This window comes from Psammomys obesus, unplaced genomic scaffold (assembly GCF_907164565.1).
Source record: "Psammomys obesus unplaced genomic scaffold, mPsaObe1.curated_primary_1811, whole genome shotgun sequence".
Taxonomy (NCBI): Eukaryota; Metazoa; Chordata; class Mammalia; order Rodentia; family Muridae; genus Psammomys; species Psammomys obesus.
In genome coordinates this window covers 5,721,974-5,745,373 of record NW_026590699.1, presented here as the reverse complement: position 1 = coordinate 5,745,373, position 23,400 = coordinate 5,721,974, and the positions used below count along the sequence as shown (strand labels likewise).

The following is a 23,400-nucleotide window of genomic DNA, read 5'->3' as shown; positions in this document are numbered from 1 at the left end:
TTAAATCTGTGTGCAAAATCATTTGTATTCACAAAAGCTTTATATCAACTTAAGATTCCCTGGTTTGTTTGTTTTTTTTTTTTGTTTTTTTTTAATGAATATCCAACATTAGAGGGATGCCTTCTGATACTTTCATCCTTTTGTGAAATTTCATCTTTGTGCTAGTTTTTAATATAGTTGCACGATCTTCCCCCTTCCCATGCTCTGTCTTTCAGATTTCCCATGCTCTCTTTCAAGATCCTAGCCTCCTTTTCTTTAGTTGTTGTTACAAATATATGTATATGTTTGGGCGTGTGTGCGTTCCTAAATATGTAAATGCAACCTTCTTAGTCTGTATACTGTTACATGTGTGCATATGATCCAAGGCTGACTGCTTAGTGTTAGATAGTTTGGGCATCTGTCCTGGAGAAGAGCATTTCTCCCACTCCCAGCATGCTCTAGCTGCCTAGTTCTCAGCCTAGGATTGCGCTCCGAGAGCCTCCCCTTTCCTGTTAGTGTATTCATTGGTGTCGTGACTGTTCAGGTCTTGTTTACGGAGCCATGTTGATGAGACTTCGTGGGTACAGTCTTTCTGACATTTCTCGGAGATGCAATATCACAGAGAAATTCCTGTTTTTCCTGCTGTTACAATCTTTCCACCTCATTTTCACGGTGGCGCAGGAGTTGTGTGGTAGATGGATCAGTTGGGACCACACTCTTGATGTCTGCATTTTGATCATTTGTGCTTTCTGTGATGGTCTCTGTTGCAAAGAGGAGTTTCTTTGATGAGGGGTGAGAAATGAGCTTTTTGTGGGTGTGAGGATAAATATTTAGAACGTAATTAGGCATTACGTTTGTTTAGTAAAGTGGCGGTTGTAGGTTCTCCTCCAAGGTCCGTGACTTTACTAACGCCAGGTCTCTGGCTGGTTTTCCAGTGCCAGGCCTGGTTTCCGCCTTGGTAAGTGAGCCTGAGTCCGGTGAGAGAGCTGTTGTGCGCCTCCCAGGGCGGGTTGCTATTGCACCCTGAAGTTTGTGTGCGGTGCCAGGCTGGTCTTTGTTGTGGTTTGTAGGCATCACATCTGGGTAGAGCTGCTGGTTGCTGCCCTCCCTTGGAAACTTTCATTACACCTTCTGGTACCATAAAGCTAGTGCTCAGGGAGGAAGCTTCAGGTCACACCCAGCTCTGCTGGGTCCTGGGTCTGAAGTATGCGGCATCCCCAGTGATGGAGCTTGCTTTCCACCTCTAGGGGGCAGCAAAGGCAACAGCAATGGCTTATGTTTTAAGAGTGTCAAAGACAACCCTGACTAACAACTCAAAAGGGCTGTTTTCATGCCTGGTGTTGCTGATTTGTTAGATCTATGGCTCTTGGGAGGGGAAGCATTGTCAGCCTGGTGGGAAGATCTCATTTAAACTGTATATGTATATGTGTATGTATATACAGACATATATATTTAATTTTAGGCAAGTAGATAATAATTTCTTTTTCATGGCTTTTTCAGGCATCCTTACTGTTATTCTGCACTCCTCCTCCTCTGTATTTACCTTACCCCTCCCTAATTAAAGTCCCCCCACTTTCTTATTTCTCCTTTCAGATCACTTGTACCCTGCTGTTACCCTCTCTTATCACTCTCTTACCCTCATAGCCCCAGTTTACTTTCCTGGTTTCTGCAGTTATTCTAGGCTATTTACTCACTTCCAAAGACTTGAAGCTAGTAACCTCAGATAAGAGAACAAACATTTGCCTTTCTGGGCCTTTCCGGATCTTTTCTAGTTCTATCCACATACCTTAACATCTTATTATTTCATTTTTCTTTATAACTGAACTGTATTCCATATTTTAGTAGTATATTTTCATTATTCACTTGTCAGTTGAAGGGTATTTAGCTTGTTTCCATTCCCTAGCTATTGTGACTAGTGTCACAACAAATATGGCTGAGCAGTTAATTGTCTGAGGAGTAGGACGTCAAGTCCTTTCGGCATATGCTGCAGAACGGCGTAGCTGGGTCAGAGGTGGAAGACTTCCAGGGTGCCAGTTCCACCAGCAATGAATTTGCTAAGAATTGTTTTGGCTATCCAGAGTCTTTTGTGGTTCCATTTCTGTGGCTCAGGTTTTCTGTTTCTGTGAGGAATGAGATGTGGATCTTGATTGGGATTTACTGAATCTACCAGTGGCTTTTGGTAGAATAGTTGTTTATACACTGTTGATTTTTATCAGTTCCTTTATCATGGGATTTCATTTTCTGGCACCTCCTTATGTGGAGATTTAACTTTTTTTTTTTTTGTAGAGGTCTTTTACCCCCTTAGATATTTTGTTTTCTTTGAGGCTATGTGAATAGGAGTGTGTCCATGATCTACTTTTCTGTATTTAGTGTATAGAAATATATTATTTTTTGCATGCTAATTCTATATCCTGCTATATTGCAGAATTTGTTTATAATTTCTACAAGTTTTCTGGTAGAATTTTTGGGATCTCTTATGCATAATATCTTGTCATCTGCAAATAGGGATAATTTGACTAATTCTTTTCCTATTTGTATTCCTTTAGTTTCCTTGTCTTGTCTAATTGACAAGTACTTCAAGCACAATATTGAAAATGACAGGATGTTGCACAGCCCTGGCTCATTCCTGATTTCAATGTGATTGCTTCTACTTTTTCTCCATTTAGGATGCTGTGGAAGCAGGGTTCTCATGTATAGTTTTTATTGTGTTGTGGTATGTTTTCTCTAACCCTACATTCTCTAGGACTTTTATGAGCTGGTCTTTGCTATTTTATTGTTCTTTTTTTTTCCCCCACCCTTTATCCCCCTGGTTTCACATCCATCACTGGATAGGAGAAGAAGGATAGAGGAGAGAGAGAAATGGAGATCTCTGAATCTGATTATTTTTATTTCTTGGAGCATGAGTATAACAAATCACAACCAGCCCCCTGAGTGACCAACAACCACTGACGCCACTTATTGGGGCTCTAGCATTTACACACCCTCTGAAAAGTTCCCAGAATTCCAAACATCACACAGTCACAGAACCGTCTGCAGCCAGAAAAGCCACGCCTCTGCTAGAGCACGAGGCAAAGTATAGTCAGTCAGTGTGTATCCCCACACCTAGGATTAAAATGAAACCATATTCTTATAGTATTTCTGTGCTTTTTAAAAATAAACCATAATTCCAGAATTTTCACCACACTTTTATCATGGGCACACATTGGGTTTTTGTCAAAGGCTTTTTCTGCATCTGTTGGTATGATCATGTGATTTTTGTCTTTAAGCCCGTTGGCGTGGCTTATTGCATTTATTGACTTGCGTATGTTGAACCATCCCTGCATGGCAGGGGTAAAGCCACGTTAGTCATGGTGGATAACCTTTTTGTGTTTGTTTGTTTGCCTGTATTCTGTTTACAGGTAATTTTATTGAGCACTTTTAAATATATGTTCATCAGGGATATTGAGGTCTAGTTTTCTTTTTTTGTTGTTGTATCTTTACCTGGTTTTGATGTAGTGACACTGGCTTCCGAGAAAGAGTCTGGAGGTGCTCCTTTGTCACTATTTGTAAAAAGTAGTTTAAGAAGGACAGGCTGTAGATCTGATTTGAATGTCTGATAGAATTCTGCTGTGAATCCATCTGGTCTTGGATAGCTTTTAGTCAGAAGGGTTTTTACTATTATTTCACTCTTCTCACTTGTTTAGATTTAAGTTTTTGACTTGTCAGTTTAATTTTGATGGTTTGGCTGCATCTAGAAATTCATCCATTTCTTTTAGGTGTCCAACCTAATAAAGCACAGGTTTATAATATTCTGAATTTCTTTGTTGTCTATGGCACTTGAAATAGAATTATGGAGTGAGAAGTTTGGCATCTTTAAAAACTGAGCAATGTTACATGAAATCCCAGGTGTGGCCTATGGGGCTGCTTCAGAATGCCACAGCCGCTGACTTATTTGTCTGGTGCTCTAGGAGGGGGCGTGGTTTCTGCCAGCTGCAGATAGTTAATATTAGGAATTCTGGGGCCTCTCGAGAGGGTGTAAATCGAGAGAGCTCTGAGAGGGCTGTGATGGCTGCTGCTACCTGGTGCTGCCCTCCCTTGTTGCTGCTTCTTGCTGCTGCTTTTGCTGTTGCTGTTGTTGGATTGCTGGTTACTGGTATTCTGAAACGAAGATCGGACTTTCCCCAAAGAACTGGACGCCCCTGATCAGCAGGAAGTAGTCTAAAGAGGTCTATACCCCCTTTTCTCTCTGACCTTTTTTCTCACCTACCTAGTGTTGGGGGGTTGGAAGGGATTGGGGTGGAGAAGGTCTAGATACAGGAACCCAAATAAGTAGCCAAAAAGCCTGGTTACAGAATTACATAATTTTCTTCCTTCTTTTCCCTCCTTCAGTACTTCCCAGTTACCCTTCTTCAAACCTCTCTCATTCCCTCCCACTGTCGTTTTATTTGATTGTGTTTGCTACATATGTGTGTAGCTACACAACATTTATAAAGAGAGCCAGCTGTGTCCATTTTTGTTGTCTGTGTATATGGTTTCAAGGCTGGTGGCTCTGCATTGGAAAACCAATAGATGGCTCATCCCTGGGAGAGGCTAATTCTCCTTGTCCCAGCAGTCATTAGTTAGCTGTGGCTCTTTGCCTAGGGGCGAGACCCTGAGAGGTTCCCCCTTCCATGTTAACGTGTCCATTCATAGTGCTGTTGTTCTGATCTTGTTTATGCATCCATTTCTAGGAAAAACTGTGACGCCAATTTTTCCTGGCTCATACAATCTTTCTGCCCTCACTGTTACGATGTTCCCTGAGCTATAGATGCAGGAGGTGTGAAATAAAAGTATCCACTGGGACTGGGGTCTCCAGAATCTCTTGATCTGCATGTGTCCAGCTGTGGTTTTCAGTGGTGGTCTCCATTTGCCATAAAGATAAATTTCTTTGATGAGTGCTAGTTAAAGCACCCAATGTTCATGAAAAGACTCTTCGCTCTGTTAGAGACAGCCAGGAGGCTGCGGCTCTGCTGAATGTCTGCCCTTTTTCCTCCCCAGGTGGGCGGGGACAGGACGGAAGCCCTGTCATCACCTTCCCTGACTACCCAGCCTTCAGCGAGATCCCGGACAAGGAGTTCCAGAATGTCATGACCTATCTCACCAGCATCCCCAGGTAGGGGCTGCCGAAGCCAGAGCTGGCTCTGTGCTATTTTCTGGTTGATTGAGACTCCAGGGTCCTGGGACATGGCGGAGCTTCCCCGAGGAAAGAGCTCACAGCTCAGAGTCCACTGTTACAGATTCTGGGCCTGTCCTCTTCCCAGAGACTACTTGGCACTGTAGTAATCCCAGCACTTGACTCGAAGGTCAAGTCCAGATGAGCTACTGGGGAACCTGTTCCAAGAAAACAAAATATAGCCACTTTTTTTCTTTTAAAGTGTCAATAGTCATTGTCCATTCTGGGCTCAAAGATCCATGGTGAGTGAGTCTCTGTCTCCGTCCTTGGGAAAGGCTCCATGTGCTCATGGTTCTGGAAGAAGTCCCTCTGTGGCTGAGGCTCAGTGTTTCCCAGAGCCTGGCTACCATTCCAATCTGGTCATCAGTCCAAAGGTGGTCATCAGCCTGCAGAAGAGACCTGGCCCCTGAGGCGGCTGCCGAAAACCAAGAAAGCAGAAGTAGCTGCAGCCACTTCTGTGTCCTTGGTGCTCATATTAGTCAAGATTTGCTCAAGAAACGGAAACCACAGAGCTATAGTAGAAGAGGACTCATTATATTGGTTTACACGCTATGACCAAGGTAGTCCAACAACGGAGTCCAACATCGCTACCTCACATTGGAGAGGCCCAGAACCTAATAACTGTTTGGTTCTTGAGGCTGAATGTCTCAGCAGTCCCATTATGGGACATGGGACTGGAGGGTTCCCAGAGAGCAGCCTGTCTTCAGTCTGTCGGAGTGCTAAGGGGGAGGCTGGGGGAATGGCCATGTTTCATCTGAGACTCGCTCAGACATCCTAGGAGAGGTGGCAGATCCTGAATGATGCGTTTTTACATTTGGAGCGCAGACCACAGCCTAGGAGTGGAGAAAGTTGGTGGGTAGGGCTGAAGGTGGGCAGAACAGGGGAAGAGTTAAAACAGAGCCCCTGTGTGTCTTCAGAAGAGGAAGAAAGTCTGCTGTGCCAACGGATATAGGACTGAGCCAGGAAGTAGAGGTGATACCAAGCTGGCCCTGAGGAGCAGGGGAGCACCAGGTCCTGTAGGTATAGATAGTTCATGGGTTTTTAGGTCAAACCTGTGCTATGCCTGCTCTGATCAGTAGCCCCCCACACCACACACGCTCCTGCCATTCAGACGGAAGTTTCCGTGGAGTGTGAGTGCACGGGTAGAGAGTGTGCACCTATGCACGCGCTAAGCCGTCGCCACACCTGCGTTAAGTGCTAAAGCTCTGTTGCTGCTTCCTCATCAGGAGCCACAGAGAGGCGTTGGTTTATCTCAAGACTGCTCACACCCACATGGCCGTTGATTGTGTAACAGGCCAAGGGCACCTGCCTGTCAACAGGGGGCTTTGGGGTGCATGCTGTCATAGTCGGGGCCTGCTGTGGTGGATGGCCATTACCAGATTAATAGGTTATGTTCTGTCCCCTCTTGAGGACAGTTCCTAGATGTCTCCCTTGGGCCTCACACATCCAGATCTGAGAGTTCGGGGGTGGGGGGTGGGGTGCAGGGCAGAGGCTGCTTAGCCAGGATAGCTGTGAGCTGGGTGTATCCAGGCCGGTTCAGACAACAGGCTCTCCAATCACGCTTCTCTAATGTTCAGGGAGAGGCCGGTTGAGCCCAGCAGCGGCCAAAGAACCTTGGTTCCATTAGGCTCCCTGTCCTCCAGAGCCGGGAGTGTTTTGGTCATGTAGTGTGCCTCTGGCCTCCACCCACCCATAGCACACCTGTGCCTCCAGAGAGGCTTGAGGCTAGGCACACCCACCCAGAGCCAGGCCTTAGTAACAACATGTACCTGTGGGAGAGACCAACCAGTCCCATGGCCCCATCCCCTGCCCCTGCCCGGAAGGCACCAGGTCCCCCGTGTTTCAGGAGAGTCAGCTACTGACTCCAGGCCTCCTAGGCCAACGTTCAAACCCTCTGACCCCGCAGGAGTCAGCCAGGCAGCCCAGGGGAGATGGGTGCCCTCGGGAAGATGGCCTTACGGTCCTGGAGCTGTTCTAGTGCCCAGGCTGGGTCCTCACAAACTCTGCTGCTTTATGCTTTCGGGATGCTTGGACAGCCAGCTCCAAGCTGCCAGGCCCTGGCACCTGATAGGAGGGCCAGGGTAGGGAATGATCCAGCTCCAGCACTTCCTGGCTGTGCAGCTCCATGCCAATCACATGAGGGCGCCATCAGCCAAACTGTTACAGGTGTTTACTGTCCACCTCAAGGCAGCTCTGACAGGCCCTGCTTCCACATGCTTTCTCTCCCCCTTGCGTTCTTATAACTGATTTGTAAATCTTGTAGGCTGTGCTCTGGGATCCGCTTTTAAACTCCAGCGTCACTCAGACAGTGACAGTCAGGTAGGGTGAGACACTTCACCCACTCTGAGGAGTGAAGGGAGCATGTCCCGCTAGCCAGAGATGCTCCATTTGGGATGAGCTAACCCCGAGACTCTTGGCCCTGCTCCCCTCACCACTGCCTGCCTGTCCAGGCCCCAACTCCCTCTCCTGATTCCTAGTGCTGGTTCCTTTCATCCAGGCACCACGGGACGCACCACACTTGGGTAGCAAGCGCTGGGGTTAGGTCAGGGGCTCTGACCTTTAGCTGCTGGACCCGGGCCCCAACACTCACCCTTGCTGTTTGGCCCTTGAATATTTACTGTTATCCTGTGACTGACATTCTGCTTATGTGAGCGATAGGGTTAACTTTTCCGGGGAGATGACGTTGATGACAAGCCAAGGAAAGATCCCATCCAAGTCCATCTTTTCAAAGTGATGAGGTGACTGGCCTTGCTTATAGGCTTGTGAGTTACCCCAAAACAGCTGCATCACAGTAAGGGCACCATCTCCCCGAGAGCTTGGACAGGATTATGTACAGCAGGCTTATGTGGAGAGGCAAGTAGGAGGGAGGGAGTGCCTAGAATCTCAGGCGAGAGTCCACAATCCCCTCCTTCACTCCAGCTCTGAGGGGATAGCAGGCCTGACCCTGTGAAGGTGTCCTGTGGTACTCACATATGCTCTGATTTCAGGAGGGAGGCAGCCATGCCACGCCGAGGGCCGTGTTCAGGCATGAATGACATCAGAGGGTTTGGGGTGTTTGACCTCTGCTGACCCCAAGCCAGTGTAGGATGAAGCAGGTTCTCCTGGTGCGCCTGCTGAGTCTGGTGAGATCCCACTGAGCTAGGCCTTGGGGAAACATGAAGCTGTAGGACAGACCCCTGCCCTGTGCCTGTCATTCTATGACTGTTGTTCCTGCCCAGTGGCATTGTGCTCAACCTCAGGCCTTCCAAACTTGAGCAACAGTAGCCTTAGAGAAGGTTCTAGCAAATTCCAAACTCCCAAAATAGCCTTTGTGAGTCCTCCAGCCCCCCCTTTAATAAAGTGAGCTCATGGACCTCAAATTTAGCTCATGTGCCTGCTTGAGAACCCCCACTTACATGTTTCAGAGCTGGGGACCACAGAGGTAGTCTAGCAATGCTGGCACCTAAATGCAAGGGGATACCTGAGGCTCCCACATGCCGACTCCTCCAGTTCTTTACCTTCAGACAGCCACAGCTATCTCTCAAGGCCCAGGGCATATCCCTGCAAGAGCCCAAGGAAACCACCACCCTCTGGGCCAATCCCAGTGCCTGGCTTGCTGGGAGTGCAGGCAAGGAGTCACTATGATGTTGGGACCGCCTTCATCTGAGCCTTCCCCTCCTGTAGGTTAGTGTCCCCGGCAGGCAGGGAGGGAGGGAGAAGATGCTGGCAGCAAGAGGAGGCTCTGCCTGGACCCTCATAGAAGGATACATGATAAGGGTGTGGCTGGGGGCCAGCCAGGTGTGCCCTGAGGCTGGGAGCTGCCAGTGATGGTAAGGAAAAGGGGGCTGATTCATTCCAAGATTTCCTACAGTGAGTATGACCCTGGGAGGCGGCTGTGGTGTCCTAGTGATCTAGTATAGCAGGTCCAACTGTCTGTGAAGTGGGCAAAAGAAAGAAAGAAAGGGGAGAGAGAGAAAAAAAAAAGGAAAGGAAAGAAAAGAAGAAAGAAAGGAAGGTAACCTTTTCTGTGCTTCATAAGAGAGTCTCAGCCTCACAGAGTCGCCATGAAGCCTTGGAAAGAACTGTGGTGGTATTAGTCCACACACTGCCATACCCACTCAGCAAGGCAGAAGGCCCTGAGTCAGAAATCGGGGCCTGACCTTAAGTTGGCGTGAATCATGAAGGAGCCTACTGCCCTGGAGTTCTCTGTGTCCCAGATGGTGAGCTGCTGGGCAGTGGAACAAGGGTACAGATGCCTTCCCACACTCAGGTGTCAAGCCATAAACCAGCAGTCCATCCGGAAACACAGCTTGCACACTGGTCCACCTTTCTAGCGTGTGTTTTTAACCCTTTTAGCGTGTGTGTTTGCATTTGTGGTAGTTTAAGAGAGAATGACCCACGAAGGCTCATAGATTTGAACGCTTGGTCACCAAGGGGTAGCACTATTTGAAAGGATTAGGCAGTGTGGCCTTGTTGAATAAAATGTGTCACTTGGAGTGAGCTTTGAGAGTTCAAAAGATCAAGCCGGTCCCAGTGTCCCTCTCTGTCTCTTCCTGATGCCTGTGGATCGGATGTAGCCCCTCAGTACCTCTCCAGCACCATGTCTGCTGCCTGCCACCATGCTCTCCTCCATGGTGACAATGAACTAAACCTCTGAAACTGTGAGCCAGCCCCAAGAATATTCCTTTATAAGAGTTGCTGTGGTCATGGTGTCTCTTCACAGCAAATGAACACTGACTAGACAGAAGTTGGTACCAGGGACTGGAATATTGTCATGACAGGCCTGGTTGTTGGCAGAATGTGGACATGGGGACTTTGGATTAGAAAAGTAGTTGAATGCTTTGGGCAGAACTTAATGGGCCATGCTAGCAGGAGCATAAAAAACAGTGGTGCTGAGAGCAATGTAGACATTTCAGAGGAGAAGAATATTAGTAAGTGACCTAGAGAGCATTTCTTGTGATATTTAGGTGAAGAATGTGGCTGTTTTCTGCCCTTGTCCAAAAATATCTGCCTGAGGCTAAATTGAGGAGTTTCAGATTAATTGCATTGGCAGAGGAGATTTGAGACAGCCAAGTATTGACTATGTTGTATAGTTATTAGTGGTCACTCTTCTGCAGATCTAAAATGAAGAGGAGCAAGCCAGTAAGCATCTCCCTCCATGGCCTCTGCATCAGCTCCTGCCTTCAGGTTCCTGCCTTGTTTTCGAGTTCCTGCCATCACTTCCTTCAGTGATGAGCAGTGAGATGGAAGTGTAAGCCAAATAAACCCTTTCCTCCCCATTTGGCTTTTTGGTCATGGTGTTTCACCACAGCAACAGAAACCCTGACTAAGACAGTATTCATGTGTGATAGTATTTTTCGCTCCGATTGACTTGTGTGATATCAGTGTTCACAGTGCAGGAATTTAGAAAAATCCAGATGTTTAGTATGAGTGAGTGAAGGCCACACCCATGGCCCTGGGTGTAGGGCCTGAGCTTCATGGATGAAGGGGTTTGGAATGTGCTGTGCCTGTGTGTGGCCAACAGAAAGTGTGTGTGCATTCTTGGGCATTTTCACAGATGCACGAAAGAAAAGGCAAGCTGGGTGCAGGCTCCCTAGCTGCTCCATTGGCCTGGGGTGGGTCCAGGACCCTGGCTGCACTGTTAAGTTTATTCCTCTGAAGAGAATGTTCTGGCTTGCAAGGGCCTCAGCTGTAGGGCCTATTGTGGAATTGTGAAGGGATAGCTTTATGTGTGTATACACATATATGTGAGTGTGATGGATCCACATGTGCATGCATGTGGAGGCCGGAGGTCAAGATTCAATGTCTTCCTCAATCACGCCACCCTATTTTTTGTGTCAGGGGGTCTCCCCATATCTGGAACTCACTTTGGCCCAGCTGGCGGACCGTGAGCCCCAGCGATCCTCCTGTGTCACTCTCCCCTGTTCTAAGCTTACGGGTGTGCACTGCTGTGCCAGCTCTTTTCTTATGTGGGCACTTGGAATCCAAGCCCCAGCCTTTATGCCACATGTCAAGCAAATATACCTAGTGCTGTGTCCCCAGCTCCCTCAAGGGGAGTGTGGAGAGGTTGGAGAAAGGAACTGGGATTCCTCCATAATAGAAATTGCTTCAGGGAAAGGGGGAAACTGAGTCACACTGCACCGCACTGTGTAGAGATGCCACACATCTCTACTTTTACTGAATTTGCTCGTGATTCACAGTGGCCCCAGCAGGCAAATGCTGTTCTTACTCCTGTATTTGTAGAGGAGACCGAAAGCAGTCACAGGGAATCACAGAAGAGCGCTATCTCCCCTTATGCACACCCCTTGGGTGCTGGCTGTGGTTAGGAAGCCCCCAGACTGACCCTGCCTTCGGTGGGTACTCCTCAGCCCTGGTTTGGGACAGGAAGCATGCGGCAGGACTGTTTGGACTGAGGCTCCTGTGTTTGGTGGAGTCCCATCGTTCTGAGACCTGTCACTCTAGGAAAGGGCAGACTTGGAGGACTACCTCAGAGCTACAGAGTGGACCTGTGTGTTCCCCTGCAGTAGAGGAGGGAAGCAGGAGGTGGGCTCCTGTCAGCCCCGCTGGCACGTGGCTTCAGGGCCTCTGATTGTGCACAGATCTCAAGCATCATAGGGAAATAGCCTATAACATTGACGGGGTGGCTGGGAGCCCATCACCCAGGATCTGTCCGTGCCCACCATGTGGCCACTGCAATGCTGCTACCTCCCTGTCTGGATTTGAGCTGCCCTGTGGACCGACCACATGGTACAGGCCAGGCCAGGAGAGCTGCATTCACCCACCAGCCATTAAGCACCACATCAAACGGAGCGAAGCCCCGTGTAGGGCCTCTCAGTAAAGTCACGGCCCCCATACTACCTTGGGGTGTAAGGTGCCTGTGTTGTCCAGGCCAGAGCAGGACTGGAGATCTATTTTGTTTCCACACCTTCAGGCATTAACCCAGTGGAACCAGCAGGGGCAGAGAGGGGTCTGCAATCCTGCTGAGTCAGCAGCAGCAGCAGGAAGCTATTTGAGAAGAAACTTATTTGTAGGTGGGCATTTCCCCAGAAGTGTTCTGCGTGTCATTGAACACGTGGAGTTGTCATCCCCCGTGTCCTGGGTGGTCAGCAGCACACTGGTGTGAGCTTCGCATACCCCTGCCGAGACCCAGAATGGCCTGTTAATGCCGTTGCAGCATGCAGCTCTGTTGCCTGCATAATTTATAGTGCGCTGGAGAATTCTGACTTTCCCTTAAAGCACAGAAATGGCTTGCTGAGAGTTCACAGATCCGGAGACCAGGCGCTCAGAGCCAGGGCCTCCCCCAGCCTGTCTGGTTCCTTTCTGCGGAGGATTGGCTGGCAGCAGTGGCTGCTGGCGTCGCACAATTGGCTTGGATGTGAAATTACCCAGCAGAGGGAGACCTCCCACTTCCACCCGGTGACTCAGGCTTCTGCCGCCAGGCTGAGCGGAGAGACGCAGGGCGCGCTGCACAACTGCGAGATGCTGCCCCGTCTTCCTCCCAGATGTCGCTGCTGCCGCCTCGGAGGGCAGATGCTCAAGCCTCAAGCCCCACAGACAGCAGGGAGCCTCCACACACCCGGGAGATTTTCACCCAAAATTGTGATGTCATCAGGAGCTGCTTTCTAATGTGGATGAACACGGGACCTCAGATGCTGGGGCTAACGTGATGTGTGGGGTCCTGAAGCTTGTTTTGGTGGCACAAAAAGACATGGCTTGGCTCTTACAGTGCAGGAAGCTGTCAGGCTGCTCCAGGAGGAGGGGCCTCTGCTGATCTGTGAATCGATGCTGAGAAATAAACCACATACCGAAAGTATCTGTTCTCCTTTGCCCGGAAGAAAGTCCTGGGAATTACAGGGTGGGGCCGCTTGGGCCTTCAGAAGCTGAGACCTGTCTCTGGCATACACTTTGGCATGCAGTGCAGAGATGGCATGGCATGGTGGGGTCCCTGGTACCCGTGGAAGCCAGGTTTGCTGCCAGCACATGCTGACTCCAAGTGTTTCTCCTTGTTTCAGTTTGCAAGATGCTGGCATTGGATTCATCTTGGTCATAGACCGAAGGCAGGACAAATGGACCTCCGTGAAGGCATCGGTCCTGCGAATAGCCGTAAGTACCTCGTGGGGCTCAGCACGCTCCTTGAGGATGGCACCTGGCCACTTCTCTTTCTAGTCTGTGAAAAAGGTGGGGGATTCAGGTGGCTCCCAGGGGACCTAGCCAGGGGTAGGCCGAGCCCTGCCCTGCCCAGAAGGACTCCTGATCGATCTCTGGGCATGTTCATTTTCCTAGATGGTCACTCTTGGGGCTCTGTTGTGATTCAGTTAATGGAGTGTGGAAGTTCTGAGCAGAGAAGGTTCTGAGCATGTTGGTCTTCAGGCTAGATGTTGGATGTTGAATCCAGTCGCTGTTTCCGCCACTCTCTCCTTTCCACATTGGGCTGTTTAACATTAGTCCTGAGTTGTGTTGGTCCTTGCTACTGAGCCCTCATAGCAGGCAGGGACCCTCAGCTCTGGGGACCATCTGCAGCCCCTGAAATGGCAACTGAAGCCGCAGGGCATGCTGGCTGTTTCAGCCTGCAGTTACTTCGCACAGTGAGACCAAGGCAGCGGAAATCTTCCTTCAGCAGCTGTCCCATCCACCCACAGGCCTCATATGGCCGCTTCTTCCAAGACGGGCTTACCCACACCTGCTGCCCCACCTGTCACCTGCAGTTCCAGAGAGGAGCCAAAGTTTGGTTGTCCATCAATACCATGGCTCCGGGCTGGGATTGCTTAGCTGCTCCCCAGGTCTCTGGGCAACTGATCCTATGGTGTCAAGTTCTTCTGGCCTCGTGCTCTGAGTCAGGCATTCATAGGTGACCTTGGGCCTCCCCCACAACCCCCACTTAGGGGCTGCTGTGCTGCAGGCTGGGAGCTGCAAGAACCCATTCCTCATTAAGAAAACTAAAGGCCCTGTGTCTACTGTAGTTCTCATGGCTATAGTCTGGGTGAAAACCTGACCCTCATGGAGCATCATCCTGTAACCACCTTGTGCTGTTCTGTGGGGGTGCCTAGAGTGAGGGCGCTCCCAACTCCCTTGTCTTCCCCTCCCCACAAGTAGTCATTCTTTCATCATTGAGCGGGGGTCTCACAAGACACAGGTCATTACACGGTTGCTGTCCTGGCCCAGGTTGTGGAAGGCACCCCTGGTGTCCATCAACTGTGGATAGACGTGTGTCCACACCAGTGTTTTCAGTCAGATGGATGTGTGCAGGAGGCTGTAACAGGCTGCCCAGGCCGACTGTGTGGCCTGGACAGGTCCTTTGGGGTGGATCAGTTAGTCCTGGGTTGACACCACTAGGCCCCTGCCCCTCCTGCTCAACGGCAGCATCCCCACCCCCCCGCTCTTCCAACAGTGTAAAGAAGCCGGCACGACAAGTTTTACCAGTGTGGGTAGCAGGAGCCAGTGTGGCCCTGATGGCTCTGGGGTTGGCCCAGCTTGTGCCCGCATTCCTGTGATGAGACCATGCCCTCAGAGCCTCCCGTCACATCCTGCCACCTGCACTACCCAGGCACCACCTGGGCAGCCTCTGCTCTGTCCCCCTCTCCCCACTCTCTAGCTTACACCTACTCAGAGTCTACACTCCCTTCTCCATGGCTCCTGTTCCACTTTTACCTTTGCAGAAGTGTCGCTGTGCAGATGCGTGGGACCAGCATGACCACAATTGCTTCTCGAACATATCACACCTGGTCACACTGTGATGGAGAGACCATCAGTGTGTGAGAGAGAGAGAGAGAAAGAGAGTTGCATTTTAGCTGTTTAATTACATTTACTTACTTGGGGAACCCATGTGCCATGGCATGTGTGAGGAGGTCAGAAGACAAGTTGTGGGGTCGCTTTTCCCCTTCAAACTTGTGGGTCCTGGGAACTATCACCCTCAGAGCCGTCCCTGTTTTATCTAGTGGGTCACTCCCAGCTTAGAAGATGTGTTTCCAAATACAAGGTCGTCTCCCCAGAAATTCCTTTTGAGGCTGAAGCAGGCCTGCAAACCTGCCCCCCACATTCCGCCTTGCCACCTCACACACCCTGCTGCAGGCAGGACTCCCCTTGTCAAGTGTGAATGTAGATTGGAACAAGGTGGGATCCGAAGCAAGCCGGACCCTCCCTCAAACTTTGCTTTGTGCACACAGCGGCTGTAAGGAAAGGATTTGACTTTTATTTTTACGTTGTCCTGTGTTTTCTCTGCTGTAGTTGCCTGCTTTTGGGTCAGGCCTCACTCTGCAGCTGCGCCTGGTCTTGACGACAGGAGGCATTTTCCCTACGACTCTTAGCATTTGCCAGTGCTAGGAAGTAACAGAAGTTATGATTTATTCCAGCAAAATTCTCTTTGATCTCCATAAGAAATGACCAATGTTATTAACACAATTCCAATAGGTGTTCTGTGCAACTACTGTGGGCCAGGCCCGGGACGGGCCCGTGAAAATGAGGAAAAGGTGATCCAAGAGTGGACAGCCACGCTGTGTGTGCAGTGCAGTGGGAGGAAGTTGCCTCCAGGGCGCTGGGGATGACAGGCAGCATGCAAGAAGGTGCTGAAATCCCCAGAGTGGGCATACAATCTACAAGCCAGTTTGTTGCTGCTCTAGGACTAGGCCCACCTTCCTTTCTGGCTCAGACCCCAGGCAAGGCTCTCTGAAAGGGCCTGCTGCATGTGTGTGAGTAGCACAGAGGACAGGGACTAGCAGAAGTGAGGACTGTTTGTGAGTTTAGCAAGGAGGGCAGGAGAAGTGAGGGCTGAGACACAAAGTCTTCGTTATGTCTGTGATGAGGGACGCGGTCTCAGCCTCACTAGCTGAAGCCCAGGGAAGGACAACACACTAGGAAATGAAACTCCACTCGAGGGCTCAGTTGTCCTCCTCCCAGGCCTCTGAGGGTCACCTGGCTAGGAAGCACAGCATCGGCACACTGGGGTCCACACCTGGGGGCCCGGTATGGGAAGGCCTGTAGGTCCATCCATACATAGCTGGAGAGGCAGACTAGTGTGATGTCTCTGCCAGGATCCTGGTGTTAGGGGGTGTCCAGAAGCAGCCTGTCGTGAGCAAACACCCAGACTAGGGGCTCCAAGACCACTGGGTTTTGTGGTCCAGGTAGTTTCAGGGAAGCTTGCTTCAACTGGCCAGGTCCCCAGGAAGGCTTCCATACAGGCCCTCTCACAGTGCCTCAAAGGCAAGGAGGCCACAGGGGCTTCTGCCTCCTGCGCCTGGGTTCCTGCTGAGCCACACTTACGTAAGACTCGGGAGGACTGCTATTCTTAGCCACCATCTGTGCCGCCTCGTGAGTTGGCGTTCCCAGCTTTGGGGTGATCTTTTTCCTTTTTGATGCCTCCAGCTTTGCTTGGAACTAGAAAAATTAGAAACTGAAGGAGCCAAAAATCCAGTGCCACCATCAGCAGCAAAGTGTGTGTCTGTCTGCCTATGTGTGTCAGTGCCCCCAGTTCCTGGTTTCCATCAGTGAGCAAAGACAGCGATGGCCCACCCCAAAGCGGAGAGCCCAGGCACCTCCTCAGCTCTCCTCGGCCAAGCAGTTGGTTCAGAGTTTTGAGTAGCCATCCTCACTGTACTGTGTGTTTCTGTCTGTGTTAACACTTGGTGATATCGTCATAGAGAGTCCATGTTTATACTCCTAGGTGGCCTAGTTCAAACTAAATCTAAGCCCTGGCATTTTCACCCAAGGAGGCTGATTTTGTGTATATGTGAAAACGTGTGAGAGAGAATGTATGTATGTGTGAAGGGGTGAGGAGACCAGAGTCCAAGACTCTCGATTGGTTACTCTTTGAGACAATGTCTCGCTGAACCTGGGACTCTGCTCCAGCTAGGCTGGCAAGCCAGCAAGTCCCAGGGGCCCTCCTGTTTGCACTTCCGAGGTGCTGGGATCGCAGGTGCACGCTGCCATGTTCCATGTGCTGCCCGCCCCTTCTGTTTGCGTGTGCTGAGGGATTCAGCTCAGGGCCTGCATGTGTGTGGCAAGTGATCTTCTGAGCTGGCCCCTAAGTCCAAGGAAACGGAATCTAAAGTGTTGCTCAGTGTGCCCAGGGGAAGAACTCCCTTTGCTGTGGGACTGATGTAGTGTGCACAGACTGTTCAAAACTTGTGTCCGAGGAAGCTGGGCTTGCAGGTCACCCAGCCAGCAAACACATCTGCTACCCTTTGGTTCCTGTCCTGCGGCTGCATATACACCGAGAAGCTTGCCAACGGGTACACGCACGGGCGCAAACACATGCATGCACAGAAACATGCACACAGAGACGAGGGTACAGACATCATGGATGTCCCCAGACATATATCCAGGTGACAGACATGGCAGCATATACACAGAGAGGCACATGTCCACGTGTACACAAAGATACAGGCGTACAGAGATGTGCCTACAGGTGCACACATCCATGGGCACATGAAAGCATACGGGCACATGCAAAGGTGTACATGCACACGCGCATGGGTTCATGGACACTTACACATGTACACAGATCCGCTTACACTCATATGTGGGTGCACCTGTATACACAGATGTGTACCTGGATATACACCCACACACACGGGTACACATATGCAACAGACTACACAGATACACATGTACAAAGGTACATCCATGAATGTACCACACACACGCCAGCTCACCTGCACATGCAACCACACACTGCTTGCTGAGCCCATGAGAACTGGTCGCATAATTGTGGGAAGTTATCCTCCAACTCGTAGCTATGTACCCACTGAAAATAAAGCTGTGCTTGTGTGACCAAGATTCACAGTGGCACAGTAATGCCAACATTGTCACAACAGTTATGGCAGGAGTAACTGTCCATAAATGTGACGATATGCTCTTGAAGTCTATTTCCTAATGAACTGTGTGGTCAGACCCCCCCCCCCCATCTCCAGAAATGCGTGTGTATCTTCTGCTACAACCCAAGGTCAGTGACACGTGAAGGGCAGCCGGGCGCCTCCTTACCTTGGCTAGTCAGCACAGCAGGAACCTCTGTAGTGGGTACCAGGCACCCATGTGTCCCATCAGGTCAAATCCCTGCCATCACTAGAAGATGGCTGTGTTTGTGACGAGCGTGCCATGCCATGTGTGGCAGTGCTTCAGGACTAGCCAGTGGCCTCTTCCTCAACTCTTCCTCCTGCGTTTGCAGCCACAGGGATCCTCACACTCTTGCCCAAACTGAGAGTACTGGGCGCTTTTTCGAGGATGTGTCCTCATGAGGCCTTATGGCAGGCGGTGCTAGGCCCGCCTGCACCTCCTGGTTTCCGCCCAACCTGCAGACACACTTTCCTGTGCCTGCCCACCATCACTCAGACGACTCTACTTTCCTCCTGGGGGGTAGGTGTGGATGTCACCACCCCTGGAAGAAAGAGAGCTTACAAGTCTGTAAGAAGAGCACAGGAAATGCCTCTCGGCTCCCAGTGTGAGCTTGGTAGTCACGCTGCCACCTATAGGGGAGATGTGACAAGAGCCAGCCGGAGCTTCTGCAGAGCAGAGCTGGAGGAACAGCTGCAGGCCCTGCGTGGGGTGAGGACAGGAGAGGCAGCTGCTCCGATGACAGCGTCCCACTGTCCCACTTTCCTCACGGCTCCCGACACAATGTCTCTCAAATCTGCAGAGCAGGATGTTCCTGCTTCGCTTCCCCAAGCCTAACTGATGTCAAGTCCGGGAGGGTGTGTTGCACGTTGCCTGTGGCACGCACAGCAGGGTGGCCGGAGGCCTTGTGAGTTATTAACACTGGTCTGTCTCACGCGCCTGTGGCTGGCGTCTTTGAAGCCTCCAGCAGAGGCCCCATGGCTGGCATTTAGCATCTCAGGAGGGCGCCTTAGACCCAGGGTTTTCTGGCTGCTTAACACTGAGATACAAACAGTAGTTTCACATTAACTTTTGTTTGTTGGCTGGCCCGGTGTCAGCTGCTTTACTAAGCACAGGACATAGGCTGGGCACACATGGCTCTGAGCCTGGAGGAAGACGTGGGCATGACCCATGTGCCACACAGAAAATATATGATAGTTTATGTTAGAAGCCTGCTGTCACTTTATGATTTACAATTACTGAGTATTTTACAAAACACCAATATCAAATCCTCATCTGCCCACTCCTGTATTTTAGAAAGACTTTCCCCAGCGTTACACACAGCATTTACTCTGCTGTTGTGCACATCCCTAAGACCTCCCCGCGTGGCTTACATTTATTTTAGTTTTTATACAACTACTTAATGAGAAAAGCCAATAGCTTAACAGAAACTAAAGCAGATAAGAAAAAGAAATAGTAGCTGCAAGAGATTCTGGAGGCCACTGCTAGCCAGTGGTGAGGGTACCTCACCCCAGCGAGTCTGTACCTGTTGGGAATGTGAGGGTGCTGTTTATCTTTTAGGGGTTCAGGCATTATCCCATCCTACAGAGCCAGACTTGTGGGAGGAGTGGATCCGGTGACAAAGCTAATTGAAGTTTAGAGAAGTATGACTCATTGTCACCTCGAGGAAAGCTGCTTGCCCTGACAGCGTCTCCTTAAATAGTGGTGTCCAGTCTCACATAGAGGACAAGGCTGGAAGCCCTCGTGTTCAGTAGTCCAGAATCCACCCTCGGCTTCTGCCTTTGCAGGGCAGTGTTCTGTCCTTGGACTGAGTGCTCACTTTCTCCCAGGCCACCGGGGACAAAGTCTGATCACTGTCATTGTCTACTCACAACCCTGAGTGAGCAGCCGGGCATGTGCCTGCAGAACACAGGAAGGCTGTGGACAGAGGCTTGTCCCAGCGCCCTGGCATGGCAGGGCAGGGGGGTGCCAGGTCACCAGGGGAAGAGTATGAATTGAAGGGCACTGTCTACAGCGGAGCCCTCAGTGGTTTCCAGCACCCTGCTTCCATATCCCCTCAGAGAGAGCCCTCACCAGGTCCCTGTGTCTCAGCATGCCTGTGACTGAAAAGTATGACAGAACAGGTGATATGAGCACCGCCACGTTGAGAGCCCGTGAGATCCAAGGGCTCAGGGCTCAGCAGAAGAACGTTTTCTTCCAGAGCAAGGCCAGTGTCCGAGCTCCTGAACGGGAGGCCAGCCACAGGGATGGACACTAATGCACATTGTCCTGAGTGGGAGGCCAGTGAGGGATAGACATCAGTGTTGGTACCAAATGACCTGGACATGCTCCTTTACCTATAGTGAGTAATGAGGCAGGCGTCAGCTTCATTTCCCATTTTGCAGATGGGAAAACAGAGGCACTACCCTGCCCAAGGTCAAACACCTTGCAAGAGTCAAAGGAGTAACCAAACACGAGTAGCTAACTGTTCAAGGGTGTATGTGTAAGTGTGACACTGTGGGGAGTTTAGATTGATCTTGGCTTCAGGTGCTACACAAACATTCCTCCTTGCCTCTTTTTCCATGCAAGTCCATTCGTACCCTGTGGCTGACGTGACGGGTGTCACAATGGGGTGGTTTGAACAACAGAAACTTCTCAGGACTAGAAGTGTGAGATTCAGGCACCTTAGCTGTGGGAAGACCCTTGGTCCAAATGAGTCCATTGTGAATGCTGGGACCTAAAACTCCACCTTGGGAATAGCAGATCCATCATTTAACCCCTAACAGCTGTAATATGCTCTAGGCTTTAAATTTATAAGCAGCATCAGTGTGAAGCCACCGTCAGCTGCAGCAGTAGGTGGGTTGCATGGCTTGGGCTGCACATGGCAAATGCTCCGGGCCTTCTTCTGTCTTGCAGGCTTCTTTTCCAGCAAACCTGCAGCTTGTCCTTGTGCTCCGGCCCACCGGCTTTTTCCAGCGGACTCTCTCGGACATCGCCTTCAAGTTCAACAGAGATGACTTTAAGATGAAAGTGCCGGTGAGTGCTCACTTGTGCTGTGTCAGCAGAACCGAGCCTAAGTGCATTCTTGGCGCATGGTAAACTCTCAGGGAGTGACCTCCATTCTGCACTGTAAATAAAATCCCACAGGAGCTGGTCGGAAGCTGCACTCCCCTGAGTTCTGTCGGAGGGAGCTCTAAGATTTCTCCCTCCCCTGAGCCCTGCCCTGCCCCAGCTAGTGGTCCATGCATTCAAGGCCTTGAGTAGATCCCAGAGGATCGCTCCATCAGAACACTGTAAGTCATGGGACAGTTCTATGCTGGGCTGATGCTGTACCTGTGCCTTGCGGCGTCTCTTTCTGGACAGCCTATTTCTTAGTCCTAGTTAAGTTGGAACCACCCAGGGCAACAGATAAAGGTTCAAGTCCTGCTCTCACAACTAGATATGCTGGGGATGCCCATGGCTCTTGCCTCTGAGCCCTGTGGTGTTTGTACTAACCCTGTGTCCTTCCCTCTCACGATCAGATGGCGTCAGCACCTGGCCCTTCTCTCTCAGCAAGCTAGCCACACTGACACAGCTTTCTTTGCCTCTGAGCATCTGGGGGAAACAAGGTTGAGGTCATCCATACTAGTGAATAGTCTCCTTTGTACAACTGTTTCATGGTATTATTAATAGGTTAATAGGTGTCAAAGATAGGTTTCCAAAAACTGATGTGGCACCCGAAAGCTCATAGACTAATCTTAGATAAATTCTAGAATTATTGAAAGACTTGGCTTTTGGAAGGTATGTGGCACCTTTCTCCACTGGGCTGACCTCAGGGCAAGAGAGCTCCCTAGGAGCATCCTTGGGCTCCTCGCCTTGTCTGTGGTGGTGAAAACTGCACAGCACATGCACACACACACCACGGGCCAACACTAAGGTTAGGGTTAAAAGCGGCTTGGTTCCTTGAGTTACCCAATCCCTCTTCGGCCTGCTGGCAATGAGCCAAGGTTATTTGGCAGCATGTGGATAAGTTTATTAGAAGAACCGAGAGGAAGTGGAGCAGCTCCGTGAGACACTTTTTTTCTAGCTCAAACTGAGACTCTAACACTTTTATCTGGCAGTCGTACTTCAGTTAGGGCCTAACATCAGCACCGCTCTCGGCAGTGTGAACGCTTCCTTGTTGGGTGGTGGGGTTCCCAACAACCCTGACTTTGCCCGGCAGTCACCAGAGCATTTTTTCTATTGTAACGAGCCAGGTTGTCTCCAGACACCCCCAGTGGAGAGCCCCCACTTTAAACTGACTCAGTGTTGAATAATGTATGTCATGGTATCAAATAGCATCTGCCCGGAGCCTTTGAAAGTTTATTCTGTAGTATCTGCCTGACAGCTTACAGAGCAAAGTCTGTATTTTCATCTCAAACTCAGGGGTAGAGTAGCCTCAAAAATGACAAAAGGAAGATGAAATTGAGCCATGGGTGAAGAGCTTGGCTGGCCGCTGTGACCACACACAGTGGAACCTCTTTGGTATCTTCAGTCAATCTGATGAGACAGGAGCCTGACTCTGCTGCTAAATTGCTCCTCATTGGTCCCTAAAATGTTGCTTGTGACAGGCTCAGCAGGAGCAAGCAGAAACTGCCTCCTTAGGAAGTAATGCTCTATTCCCTTAGCATGCTGAGCTCCTCGCCAGAGAGGAGCTCCCACCAGACATCTAGGACAGGCCGGGCACCCTATGCAGGGCTTGTTCATGTCCAGGGGGCTCACTAGGTCCTCACCACTTCCCGCTGACATCCACCCTAGCATGCCTCAGATAGACACGGAGGCCACGGAGCAGTATCAACAAGAGGCTTGCGTGGGGTCCGTCAACCAGAGGGCAGACCTGGACCCATTCAAGTCAGAAGCCAGAGCCACCCTGGAGTCCAGGGCAGGACGCCTGATGGTGACCCCCTCTCTCCTAGGTCATGATGCTAAGCTCAGTGCCAGAACTGCACGGCTACATTGACAAGTCACAGCTGACCGAGGACCTCGGGGGGACCCTGGACTACTGCCACGCCAGGTGGCTGTGCCACCGCACAGTGAGTGGGCCTGGGTTCTCGCTAGTATGTATGTAGCCATGTTCTCGCTAGTTCCCACCCCGGCAGAATTGTTTTCACATGACAACACTGCCTTTTAGAAAGCATGCTCACTGACGTTTCTTCCCCAAGAATGAGGAGATGGTCTCAGTAGACCTTAGTCACTGTAAAGAAACAGCATGAGTAATAAGCTTGGGTGTGGCTTTCTCTGGAGCTTGGAGATGAAAAAGAAAAGAATTAATAAAATAAAAACCTACCAAGCTCTATGTTGTCGTGGTCTCCACACTAGCGAGCCTCCTCTCAAGGAGGTGGAGGCCGAGACCCTGAGTGCAGAATGACCCTGGGTAACAGGGACGTTCGCAAAGCCTGCCTGGTATGTTTCTGAAGAAGCGTGAGGTT

The 23,400-nt window shown here is 50.4% G+C and overlaps 1 protein-coding gene across 10 annotated transcripts in view; it reads left to right on the top strand.

The window, feature by feature from the left end:
• Mcf2l (MCF.2 cell line derived transforming sequence like) overlaps window positions 1–23,400 on the top strand; it is a 139,259-nt gene that overhangs the window by 90,111 nt on the left and 25,748 nt on the right. For all 10 annotated transcript variants that reach the window (XM_055608494.1, XM_055608499.1, XM_055608497.1 and 7 more), the window contains 4 exons: window positions 4,996–5,110; window positions 13,162–13,252; window positions 20,870–20,989; window positions 22,888–23,004. In XM_055608494.1, the coding sequence (XP_055464469.1) occupies window positions 4,996–5,110; window positions 13,162–13,252; window positions 20,870–20,989; window positions 22,888–23,004 (443 nt within the window). The remainder of the gene's footprint in view (window positions 1–4,995; window positions 5,111–13,161; window positions 13,253–20,869; window positions 20,990–22,887; window positions 23,005–23,400) is intronic.